The sequence below is a fragment of the Dysidea avara genome, chromosome 8 (assembly GCF_963678975.1).
Source record: "Dysidea avara chromosome 8, odDysAvar1.4, whole genome shotgun sequence".
Classification (NCBI taxonomy): domain Eukaryota; kingdom Metazoa; phylum Porifera; class Demospongiae; order Dictyoceratida; family Dysideidae; genus Dysidea; species Dysidea avara.
Window position 1 is genome coordinate 14,925,608 of NC_089279.1, and position 13,177 is coordinate 14,938,784.

The 13,177-nt window shown below is 35.6% G+C and overlaps 1 protein-coding gene across 1 annotated transcript in view; it reads right to left on the reverse strand.

Annotated features, from left to right (window-relative positions):
* LOC136263069 (uncharacterized) overlaps nucleotides 1-13,177 on the reverse strand; it is a 28,849-nt gene that overhangs the window by 12,081 nt on the left and 3,591 nt on the right. The window contains exons 10-22 of the mRNA XM_066057524.1: nucleotides 11,882-11,967; nucleotides 11,303-11,782; nucleotides 10,475-10,663; nucleotides 7,891-8,274; nucleotides 7,573-7,674; nucleotides 7,395-7,511; nucleotides 7,201-7,341; nucleotides 6,950-7,135; nucleotides 6,724-6,884; nucleotides 6,602-6,674; nucleotides 4,502-4,760; nucleotides 4,306-4,445; nucleotides 3,320-3,527 (exon numbers count right to left, since the gene is read on the reverse strand). Of these exons, the coding sequence (XP_065913596.1) occupies nucleotides 3,320-3,527; nucleotides 4,306-4,445; nucleotides 4,502-4,760; nucleotides 6,602-6,674; nucleotides 6,724-6,884; nucleotides 6,950-7,135; nucleotides 7,201-7,341; nucleotides 7,395-7,511; nucleotides 7,573-7,674; nucleotides 7,891-8,274; nucleotides 10,475-10,663; nucleotides 11,303-11,782; nucleotides 11,882-11,967 (2,526 nt within the window). The remainder of the gene's footprint in view (nucleotides 1-3,319; nucleotides 3,528-4,305; nucleotides 4,446-4,501; nucleotides 4,761-6,601; nucleotides 6,675-6,723; nucleotides 6,885-6,949; nucleotides 7,136-7,200; nucleotides 7,342-7,394; nucleotides 7,512-7,572; nucleotides 7,675-7,890; nucleotides 8,275-10,474; nucleotides 10,664-11,302; nucleotides 11,783-11,881; nucleotides 11,968-13,177) is intronic.

Genomic DNA, 13,177 nt, shown 5'->3' on the forward strand with positions numbered 1-13,177 from the left:
GTAGAGTGGTTACTCCATACAGAGTGGTAGCTTTGTGATGGGGGCATGTCTGTATTTGAAAATTTGTGGAAACGATTGATGAATAAGTTATAGCACTAGTTTTCACCTTAGCCCAACGTTTTTCAACTCGTAGGATGGCGAGGATAACAAAACGTTTTCCGTCTGAGTGGTTTTCATAGTGAAAACCAAGTCGTGCATCCTAATTGCGTGAGTTGTGATCGATCCCCACAATTGATCCCCACAATCGATTTCAACACCAACATCTATATAAACAGTGCCCAGTTGTAGACCGGCTACATACAAAATGTAGCCCGGGCGGCTCCTTTGATCTGAAGTGTGAAAGTGTTACGTAACAACATATTAAACATTAGTATATATTATACACTTCATTTAAACCTGAGTTTGTAACTATACACAATGGTTAGCTGTTATGTAGGAACAACAACTCTTGCTTAAATTTCAATATCACTATATACAAGTAAGTGCATAGGTTGCATAAAGGAGGGAAAGGGAAGGGCTGAAGTCCCCTTGGGTTTTGACAGATTAGCCCCCACTCAGAATGAAACTATACATTTTGGAGTGGTGCTAAAAACCATGAAAGAATCAATTATCGTCCAGATGCCCTAATAAAGCATTCAAAGTATTTTAAAAAGTATTTAAACTGAAAATAATTTTTAGTGGACTCACCTCTCAATTTCAGAATTATGTACCTTCCCACTGTATAAAGTGTTTCCAAGTGTTTATAGGCTATTTTATACTACAGTAGAATGGCATCCTTGTATACCATGAATCGTCTTTTTCATATTGACTAGACTGAATGCAGAGGCACTTCTCACACTGTTCTTCATTTGGAATACTGTGTAACAGATTGAAGATGGCTGAAAATCAGACCATTTCACAGTCTCAGTACATGTAAATGATGGATGGCATGCATACTCAGATGCCAAATTAAATTAACATGTTTTATAATATGTCCTGCGCCTTATTCCTTTTTATGTGGGGTACCCAGGGTTCACCTGTCATATGCTAAAAAGTAAATAATCATGATTAGGTACAAGGAATTTTAGGATTTGATTTAATATAAATCAGCCAAAGAATTAAATGTCCACTAGTATATCTGCATGGAATAGATGATCTTCCCTTGTTTCACTACTTAGTTTAGTTGCGTTCTAAATAAGTAAGACTTTGAAGTACTGGGTTCTACAGAATTTAGAAAACTTCAGGCCCTGTTAGTATTACCTTTGCTTTGCTCAGGCACCACAACAAAGGGCTTTCAGTCTGTAGAACACTGTGTTTTGAAGTCTACCCATCATTTGAAATTCCTACTACTTGTAATTATCATACAGTACGGTAGTACTATATGTGACCGGATCTGCAAAAAAGGGACATAATCGCACAAAGCCTAAATTTACAATATAAAGCATTGAAATGCTTGCGTATTATTGAAAAATTCCGTAAATTTTTTTAACCCCTCTTTTTTAGTAAAGGATGGGACTAACAATAAAAAACCTGGATATCATCTTATTGGCCTGCTCAAGAGGAGTTGGAAAATCTTAATTTTGTTGCAGTAGACTCAAGGACATGTAAGTTATGAGCATTTGTTTATGTCATGTTGAAGTGATCATACGCGATCGATTTTGTTTCATGAATTTCACCTTTGTATGCAGTGAAGAAGGGTGAGCAAAAGAAAAACTTACCCAGTAATTCATTTCCCTGTTCATGGCGAACACGATGGTGAAAAGTGTAGCTCTGTACCTCAATCCATTGGTAAGTTACAACCACTCTTGTAAGCGCCTGTAATCTATTTTCCCTATACTTGCTGGACAAATCGATTTTTCTGTTGTTGCTACTTTTTAGGGCTGTAACTCCCAGAGTTATTGGCATATGAAGCTGAAACTTTGCCAATGGGTACACTTGGCTACATAGATTATAAATATTTAATAAACAGGAATTCAAAAATAATGCAATTATGTCCTGTCTTCGCAGATCTGGTCACATATATTAGGGATCATGGAGAATTGGGTTTTCCTAGCCAAAAAAATCACCCACAAACCGGCCTCACAACTCCATCCTGGAATCTTGGCAGTATTGGTTATACCAACCAAGCCCAAAAGTGCATTCAGTACCATCCTAAAGACTTCCAATAAATTGTTACGAAATTTGAAAAAAAAATTCAATGGAATGTTCTATTGACTGCCTGCCTGCCTGCCTGTCTGGCCTGCCTGCCTGCCTACCTGCCTGATGCCTTCAGGCAAGCGTAACTCGATAATGGCTAAGGCTATGGGCTTGATTTTTTCACTGTTCAATGTCACTTCATCCCGAGATGTGCCTTTTGGCATACCACAGTATGTACAATGTATGCATCATGGACTTACCTTTGTCCTCCTTTGTGTCCCATTTATTTTTGCTGACAGCCTAAGGTGTCGATTCGTAGTAGCAAGATGCATGGCTTCCCTACAGTACTTTTGTAAACAGGAATTGTTCGTATTTTCTGTGGTGACTGGACTGATTGCAGGGATGATTCTAATGCTGTTCTTCGTTTGTAATGCTGTGTAACAGACTGAACATAGCTGAAATCGAAGCGTAATGGTCGCTGCACTTTCGAGGCAGTAATTGATAGTTGGGGTTATGAGAATTGTTGTGTTTTCGTGGTGACTGGATTGTTGCAGAGGCACTTCTTCTACTGTTTTCGTCTGTAGTGCTGTATAACGGGCTGAACATAGCTGAAAGCAAAGCATACTGGCCACTGCACTTTCGAAGCAGTTTTTGATAGCTGGAGCACCCGTTCAGATGAAAACATGGTATAGACTGACTTAGGGATTAAATGTTCGCTAGTATATCTGCAGGTGTAGGTGACCTGCCTTGTTTCCCTACTTTTTTTTCTATGATCCCTAATCGAACTCAAAACTTCCAATTTTTCCTTAAACTTGTCAACCCTATAAAGACGTAGTAATGCTTGCCTAACAGCTTTTTCATTAACTACAAGAGCCTGTTTTAAATAATTTTGGTAAGTCGGTGTTTTAATTGAAATTGTTCAAATTTTATCTTTTTTGAGATATCATAAAAGCTAATACTGCTACAGTTTGCACACACACCCTCCCCCCACACTGCCAGATATCCATATTGAAATGACTTCCATGTTGGTACTGGAAAGTGCATTAAAGCTATACAAATACTGTTTTATAATGAGAGTTAAAGACAACAAATTGAAAACAGAAAAGTCCACTTGTAATGAAGCGTTGCACACTAAGAATCAGGGTATGGCTAGATACACACATTCTTGATGGTGTGAATTATAGCAAAAACATTCCACTCTTACCATTAAGCTTTTCATGTGCAGTGGGTTGAGTCAACAGTCCAACACAGAAGGCACCAAAGTTGGTCCACAACATCAAATACCATGAGTGTACACTGAGCGTGCCTCTTGTAGCATGTGGTATATAATCCTTCCTCCCATATTGACCATCTTCATTTAACTCACATCCACAGTCATACATTAATCCTCCTTTTTTGACAGTTTTAGGATACTATAAAAGAGCAAATGACTAATAACATATGGTAAACCTGGTGCTTATGTAGTACTTAAGTACATGCTTACATGTAGGTTCAAGATTGTGATCTCACTCTTATTTAATGCAACAATTCCACAGCATAAAGATGAAACCTATATCATATAGTGGGTAATTTTCAAATGGTACTTGCTCCACAAGACTCCCCCAATCCTCTCTCCAGTACGTAGAGATGGCCATTAGTAAGTCAGTTGTTGGCAAGCATGCATGCATTGTCGTTTGTAATTTGTGACACAAATTTCTGTTTATTTGAAATCCACCAGGACTCAGAAATATGCACTCTTTGAAATTTAAAACCTCGGAAATTCAGATGTTGCCTCTCTACAAATTATTCTACTTCAATAATAACTTAAGCAAACTAGGAGAGTTCTTACAAAAAAGTGGGCAAGCTGTGACTGTCTACATAATTATGATTTTTAATAACGGAATTCAAAAACTGTATTCTTTTACTAACAGCTTTGTGGTTGTTGCATACATTACTAGCAGCTGTAATATGCTTAATGAATGCCACTTTGTATATTATGTCTTAGTAAAAAGCTACATGTGTAAAAAAGACCTTCCCAACTTAATATGTAGCAACTCAAACAATCACATTGCAAACGTGTTTAATAATGCATCATTGCTAATTCCATACACATGCCCAAGTGGTAAAACAGTCTGCCTTGTAATAAATGCTCAGGCTTACATAGTAGACATGAATTTAGAAATAATAAGTGCACTGAACAACTATACTTACCATGAATCCAGTCAGGTGTGTGTTTTCTAGTTCTTCAGGATAAAACATGTGATACCAAACATGGTTACTGTGACTTGGTAGAGCAAACACAACTGCAATCATATTGGCTAGAGCATGACGTAGATCAGTATCTGATGGATCTGTAATAAACATCATATGCATTATTAAAACAATATAATTATAAAGGTGACTTGACCTTCATGCTTATCCAAGTTGAAGAACTCCCAGATAGCATCTCTCTTTGGTGCATTGGTAGGTGGATGCTTTCTCTGAACATGACCCGTCTTCGTAACCTCTAACATTTCAATGTTAGGGTTAAGCGGATTAGCAACTTCCTCTCTCTTGATCATTTTGGCAGGATCAAGGAAACATTTTAATACATTGAGGTGTTCAGGTAATAGTTTCAATTCCTTTTGAGCAGCCTCAAGTTGTTGAATTAATTCTGGATTAGCTTTCTGCATATATGCAAAAACAATTAGTGCATTAAAAATTATGAAGTTTTATTCCTAACAGATCATTGTACAAATCTAACGTTCCATATAAAGTCTTCGCCCACATGATTTTCATAATGCTACATTGACTACAAAGTACTGGTTTTCTTGCATTGCTAATGCACCAACAAATTTTGATGAAAAGCAGAGCAAGTATATACAACTCTGACCAATAATCATATGATGAATGAGTATTACAGATATTGCTTCTTTTACATTTGCAACTAGACTGCTGTATAGCTGGCTTTGTGGCTTACTTTTCACTTGCCTTTCGTGTTTTCTATATACAATTATAAGAGAAAGACTGAAGATGACTTTCATTACATGTGTTTGTCTTTAATATTGCGATGAAAACAAATCTGCAACCATGACTTTACTAGCTACGTAAATGCCTGTATTAGTATGACTGCAATATTATTAGAGTATCTCAACATTCCACTTGTTACACACTACTGTACATGTTTGGTTTTGCATTATAATTCAATATCTAATTTCTTTATTAAACTACTACAAAGCTCTTATACCTTTACAGTGTCTACATACTATTGTAGGCTTGTTCTTTAAAGCAGTTTGCCCATTAGGTAAGACAAAAAAAAGTTTTATTCACCAAATTCAATTGAGTACTAGTCACAGATGTTTGGTGTATGTATTATAACTCCACGGCTACTACCAAAAGGTTTTCACTATGATTGTTGTTCTATCCACAGACAAATTTTTAACACTTTAAGCAGTTTACTCTATAGGTATGACAAAAATCGAGCATTTTATGTGAACAGATCATGTCTCTGTCAATGTTTACTGAATTGAGTCAATCCACATGAAACTTGGTACTAATATGTGCATTAAGTGACACCAGTGTGCTACTATAAATAATTGCAGTAGCACAGTATGGCAATGTGCATTTAATAGCTAGCAGAAGCACTTGTGCTGTTATCATTACAGTAGCAAGAAGTTCCTAACAATACATTTACTTTTGTAGTACAGAATTGGGTGATTATGTTTTGTAGCATGGTGGTGTACCACTATTGGTTCATGATGCACAAGAGTGTGCTGCTGTTGCGGCATGGTGATGTTTTTATGCCAGTGTGTCATTTTCAAACATGCCAGATATGCCACACATGCCAGTCCGTTATTTTCACACACGTCAAACATGCCTTAAAAGTCAGTGTGTCATATTCAAATCTGTTGTACTGAGATCAAGTTGTAGTCCATAATGGAGAAGTCAAACATTCTAATAGAACAGCCAGTGAGTGAATCATCATAATCAGTATTTTTGGTTTGAATTGTTAGGGACCATTTGATGACACCAATCAAAATAATTTCCACCAAATTTTTTGAGAACGTAAATTTTCAAACATTTCATGTCCCAGTCCTTCCTAGAAAGCCCAAACTTTGCATTCCATCTGAAGGTTAGAAAAAACCCCAAATCCACCACTGAAATGATAGTTACTGTAAGTGTTTACAGTTTAGATAGCTGTCTTCATTTTTATCAAGTGTATATTATGAAATTTGCTGCAACAGTACCTTGTTTTACAGCTGTCAAATAACAATTTCAGATATCTAATATCTGAATTGTGTGTGGTAAGCATAAAAAAGCATGCAGTTTTGGAAATTTGCATGAAGTTGTGTTCATCGTAACCACCACATTCAATGTATAAAATACTGTGTATATACATTTCTCCATGCAATTGGAGCGTAATTTGTTTAGAAATAACAAATTAAGAGTTTGACTTTTTAAAATACAGAATAACACGAAATCAAGAGATCACAATAATGTATTTAAGGAAGATACTATACATACACACCTTATTACAGTAGAACTCATAGTACACTCCTAACCATATCATCATACAGACGACTTGCGTATTGTCACTAGCCCTGTAAGATGTGTATATAATTCTAGCATTAACAATAGCTATGTACTTACCTTGAATCTACTAAATTTATTAACTTATTGACTGAGGAACTTTGTCCCTGTGACATATTTTTTAGATGAATACACACATCTCTGTACAGTTTAGCAAAACGATGCTTAGACTGTGAACTGTTCACAATAAAAGGAAACTGGTGACTTGTTGGATGAGAACTCTAAAATATATTAAATTAATCACTTTAAAGTACAAGCATATTTATGTGGTGCTAAAATAACAGACCTTTAGGTTTCCTCTAATTAATTTGAGACAATCAAAAGCTTCCCAATATTGCTTGTGTTTATCAGATAAATTCAAGACACCACGTGGACCATGGAACTTTTTAATCAGAAGCATTAACAGAACATCACTATGTGATTTCTCCTTCGTTAGAACAATTTGATTAATCTGATCAGAACATTGCAGCAACTATACATAAAATATGTTATTTCATTCACAAAATATACAATGCAGGATCAGTTTGCAAAGCTTACACTTTCCAATTTGTCCTTTTCATCTTTGTAAAATACATCTACTATAGCTTGTAGTAATACTTCAAGCAAAGCCTGTCTTTCGACATAAAAAATCAATTTTTCTGCACTGCTTGCTGAATCATATCCATGCAATTTCTGTAACTAAAATACCACATATCATTACTTGAGTTTTTTAATACTAAAATGACAACAACCTTGTCAATAGCAGTAATCAACACTACCAGCTGTGATGGACTATAATGGCAAGACTGCAGTTTCTCCAGTAAAGTATAAAAGTAAAGATGTGTTAACATCTGTTGCATCAGTGGATTCTACAGATAATGTACATATACACATGTTAAATTACAATAAGAAAATAATGTTTTTTCTTACTTTACTATCTTGATTTTGTTGAAGGTATGGTGGAAAATACTCACTTGGAGTACATTCTGGTGAACACTGCTGTAGGATGGTCTCACCAATACATTTACACACCTTGCAAAAAAAAGTTTACAGAAATACTTTATTGATGCACATAAACAAAATTCACTCCAAACCACAGATCATTATATCCAAACAGAAAATTTGGTACCATACAGAACAGTATAACTACATTTGGAGATTTTGTGATAACTTTCTTATACCATAAACCAAATAACAGCATCGTATCATATCTAACAACCTATCTTACAATTCTATACAGTGGCTTACCTCAAACTTGTACAATTCAAGTGGCTTTAAAGACTTTCCATCCTTACTCCATCCTTTGCAAAGAATTTTATCTAAATAGAATTTAAATTTGGATAAACTGATACAACTGTGTGACAGTGAGATGTGTGACTGAGTTTTGGCATCCTTTAAGGCAAAGTATTTCAAAGTAGATTGCTTATTGGCAAAAGATAAAAAATATTTAACATCCTCCTTGCAATACAGTGATGTGGAGCTATCAGTATCAGGAAAGAAGTGAGAAATTATCCCTTCTAAAATGTGATGATATAACTGCTTCTTCACGACTTCTTCAAATTGTGGATTTTCAATCATAACATCAAAACACTTTATACTCTGCTCCAAGCTCAGTGGAACATCTTTGTTGAGCTTTAAATAATAGCAAATTATTTAATTAAATAAACTCATAAGACAAGCATTTAAAAAGCATATTATTTTTGCCATAAATCAATGTATTGCATGTACACATGCACAAATAATCTCACAGCAAAATTTCAGTTACATTTAATTTAGAAACTCCACTTATAACAATTATTTGGGCTACAGTAAACCTGTGCATATAAACTAGACAATATTTCTGAAGGTGTTTTTTGAAAATACCTCTGTGTACGCCTCTACATTTGTCTGTCTGAATCCACTTTAACTGTTAAATGCAAATGGTATGAAATGAAAATTGTGTATAGCCTTGTTAAATGTACAACCCCCTGGTCTTTGACTACACTAACAATCCAGAGTCATCATTTCAGCAATTAAACAAGTGATCCTTTGGTAAGGACGAGACAATTCTAAATAGTGTTCAAGCTTTGCTTGCAAAGAACTTAATTGTTTGTGCTTTGGCAATGGCATTTTCTTGCTGGACACATTTTCACTTTCTTCTAAACTTGTCTGGGTGGAGAATTCTCTTAAATGCTTTCATTAATTGAAAGTTTTAACCCTTAAACCCACAAAGAACTTTTAAGGAATGCGTGTTTACACAATACGGACAAGCATGGTGACTCTAGGTGGGGAAACTTAGTTCTTATAGCTCACAATTATACATTGATAAAAGGTCCATTCACTGGGATACTTAAATTAACACTGTAATTACAGTGGCTTATTTGTTATGAAGCGATGAACAACAGCAAGTTGTGTCTGCATGTTTCAAACTTCTTGCCAAAAGTTTAATTTTGACTGTGGGTTTACTCACATTAGTCACATATGGCCTGATAAAAAAAGTAATGGCAAATCAAATGAAAGTTGTTGCAAGGTGATATGAGCAACCACCATTGAGTTATGGACCATTTTATAAAGGTATGTAAAGGGTTTGCATGTTTCCTTACTGAAAAGTCATTTACACGGTTAGTTTTGGCTTCACCGTGTAGCATTAAGGTAAAGCCTAGGTATTATTTTAATCCTTGTTACATCACAATTAGAATGACATAAATTGCATAGCATAGGATGGATACTTCGTAAGTTACAGTGTTTTGTGCAAGGTATGCGTATTTATTAAGTTTAAATCGAGTTTTCTGAATTATGTGGGTTTAAGGAGCTACATTCTCCTGGCACTCATTAACAGCCTTCTTGTTGTTACAGACAGAAACTGTGATCATCTGCCATGCTCAGCATTTCTAATCAGTGCACTCTAATAGGAAATTAATAAGTATCAAGCTTCCAATTGTTTCAATACTAATGCTAGCCAATACTGGTAGTATTGGTTCTGATACCAATACTGATACAGTCTCAGTCATAGGTGGTGGCCCAATACTGATACAGTCTCAGTCATGGGCCAGGGGGGCCATGGCCCCCCTACTTTTTTGGGACACTGCTTGCAAGGAAAGATCGAGATACTCTAATAGAACAGTCAGGATCTGAATACTCTAATAGAGCAGTCACAGTATTCAGAGAAGCAGTGTAGCAAATTGCTTAGCTACGTATGCGTAGTTATAAATAAGGAAATATAATTGGTGGAGAGCAGCTATTGTCAGTAGGCTGTGACCTTTTTTTTTATTTTTGGTCTTCAACTCACAGCTGGCCTGGCCCCCTCACTGTTTGGCCTGCTCCACCGCCCCTGGTCTCAGTCCAACCTTACTTTTTTGTAAAACAAAGTACATTGTACTATTACATCAGTAACTATTAGAATGTTCACCTCTGTAATCTTTGAACTTTAATTTTTAGATATAAGATACTATATACTTCAATTCAAAGACTAAAAATGAGGCTTCTTGTTGCTGCAGTAAAAAAAAAAAAAGAGAAGTTAAAAGATTGGGGCTTGCAATAACAAAACGAAGTGATACCAATACCAAAAAGCAAGCTGTAAAAGTGTGCTGCCCTCCAAAAGCCAGGGTGAAAAAAATTGTGAAATCAAAGGTGGTAGCTAAGAAATGGCTGCAATGATGTTATTTCATGGTATTAACATAATTTCTTGACCACCAACGTTGATTTCAACTTTTTTCACTTAGGGTTTTTTTGGGCTGCATACTTTTTATACAGCTTGACTGTTTTGGTAAAATTAATAGAGCAATTTTACACTATCCGCAGTAGAACCACTTTTAGTATTAATATACAGTACACCATTTGAATAAGTACGTACCTCAAATTTATCAGTGAAAAACTTACTACACATGTATCTAGTGTAGACAATAGCACAGTTTCCTGCCAGTTCAGTTATTTCATCAAAGGACTGCAAGACTGAAAAAGTGACTTCCATTAAATGACATTTAGCTTTTAGTATGACTGTTAATTGTTTACTCAGAATAGCTCTCATTGAACTCATAGACATCTGCAACATATATGATCATTGGTACAAATAAATAACACAATGTAAAGTAGGAAGTCATGTACTGCAACATAATAGTTGTGTAAATATGCTATAATGAAGTCATTTAGTAACAAGATGAAATGTAAAATATGGGCAGCTTGATATAACTATCATGACAATTCTTTAGTAACTTATAGCTCTATACGATATCAGATACCTTTGACCTTAAGAAATCTGGGGTAAGTGTATGAATATATAATGTATTATACACACAAGTACAAGGAAAAATTAGAAATTTAAAGTTTGATTAGGAATCATAGAAATAAAAAGTAGTGAAACAAGGAAGATCTCCCATACATACCTACAGATATACTAGTAGACACATAATCCCTATGTTTTCATCATCCACAATAATACATTATTTTGTGCAATGTTGCTATGGCAATGAAGTTTTTAGCTCACATTTACCATTTATTTGGCTTCATAAAACAAATGCAGAATGCAGATATTTATTTCAATACTGAGATATGACCTATTGTGTGGTAGAGTGTAGTTTGTGCCCACATGCCCTATTTTCACAAGCGCAGTCACATAATTCCACAAAAAAGAAACATTATTATAAGTGATGCATCAGCCAGATAAGAAATTAATCACACTAACCATGTCTCTATATGAGCTGAACCACTGTTGTAGTTGACTCGTCCCATTATTTTTACTGTACACAGCATTGATGAGTACAGCAAACAAAGATTCAATGACAAATTTAGAAATACTTTTGCTACCCAGGCCAGATCTAGATTTCTGAAGAGTAGTAACAAGTGTATATTCTGGGTCTTCAGAAAATGGTGATTCTTGATCATCTTTAACCATGTGTAGTTGTCCCAATGGTTTTAGTAGTGCTACTATTTTAGCAAGGTCTAGCTGATAAAGATGCACATAGCAGTGTGCTGCAATAGGCTTTTTACTATAACTTCTCAGTACATCAGTAAATGTCAATTGTAAAAGTTTGTGATCAATATTGTTAGGAGCAGAAGACATGCGCAAAAAGTAGCTTGTGAAATCATTGTAGTATTTCTGCCATAAATTTTCATCATTCTGTATTTCCTTGATAGCGATGGCACTCATAGATTTCTCTCCAACCTACAAATGGAGTGAGATTCATAAAATCACATTAGCAATACAGTAAACTACTACACTACGGTGTATAACATGCAACTTCTTCTAGCAATAATTGCTCACTGTTTTTTCGCCTTTAATAGCTGCATCCATTTTATCACAAACATGCTCACACAGTTTCTTCAACATTTGCTCTTTGTCTTGTGGACCTGTTTGAAAAAAGAAGCATGCTTAATATTACTCATTGCTTTCACCCTCTTTATTACTGTGTCTAGACACTGTATAATACTATTTCTTAGATACTAATTGCTTTACAGCACAACAAATTAGAGGACTGGAGACTGAAAAAGTAAAGACTTCCTGACAGTCTGATAACAAACTTGCGCTATTCAGCCTTTAGACAACCTAACCCACATCTGAGTGAAGTAAAATAAATGGATTCAAGGAAAAGCACTTCAACCATGTACCACAGGATTTGAACTGAAAGGCATCCATTTTCTGATTAAATGCCACACTTATTTTTCCTTCACCACCTATCACCCAGGAAAGAAATGTACAACCTACATACGTAGGTACAAAATAGACTGTTTTTGGAAATTGCATAATTATTGGGATTTGGTTACTTGGTTTTTGGAATTGGCTGCTATGCACTTCTTGTGTTTGTGAGCCCCAAAATTGGCTTTAGGGTCTGCCTATAGCACAGCCTCAATTAATATGATGGGGAACAGTTCTCCTACAGTCAGAATTTTCAGACAATCTTTGCTTCAACATTGAGTGCCGGTAAAAGTGAAAAGAAATGAGGCAAAGGAAGGACAAAAGTGAGTCCATGCAAAAGAGAGTCCACTGAGCCTCTTGCAGAACACTAAAGGCATGTGTCTGGTCAGAGAGTGTCTAATTGTGACAAAATCAAACTTGTAGATGTTGCCAATGATGAGTTACATCTGAAGGCATCAGTTACTGACCCAATAAGTCAATACAAAATTCTAATTAATAAAAAAATTACAGAAAGCTTATTTTACCTAACCAATGCCTCCAAGGGGCTGTGAGGGTAGTGAGACACTATTCTGTTATCAATTGTTCCAAACTTTGGTGATCTTTACAATTAGTACTACTAACGCATTACACCCCTCAGACCTGTAGCCCTTGGCCTCTAAGTATAGGTTAGGAACCTAGACTGAGGCTCTTCGTGGTTTTAGAAACCGAGCGAAGCGAGGTTTCTAAAACACGAAGAGCCGAGGGCGTGGTTTCTAACCAACTTAGAAAATGCGGGCATTATATATATATCGCTATGTAGGTGGAACCATTGTGGGATTGAGTTATATGTTGTTTCAAAATTGTCACAATGTTAAAACAAGTCATGCGACCAGTAGAGAAGACTAATGTGTTTTCGAATTAAAGCTAGTAGCTAGCTACACTATT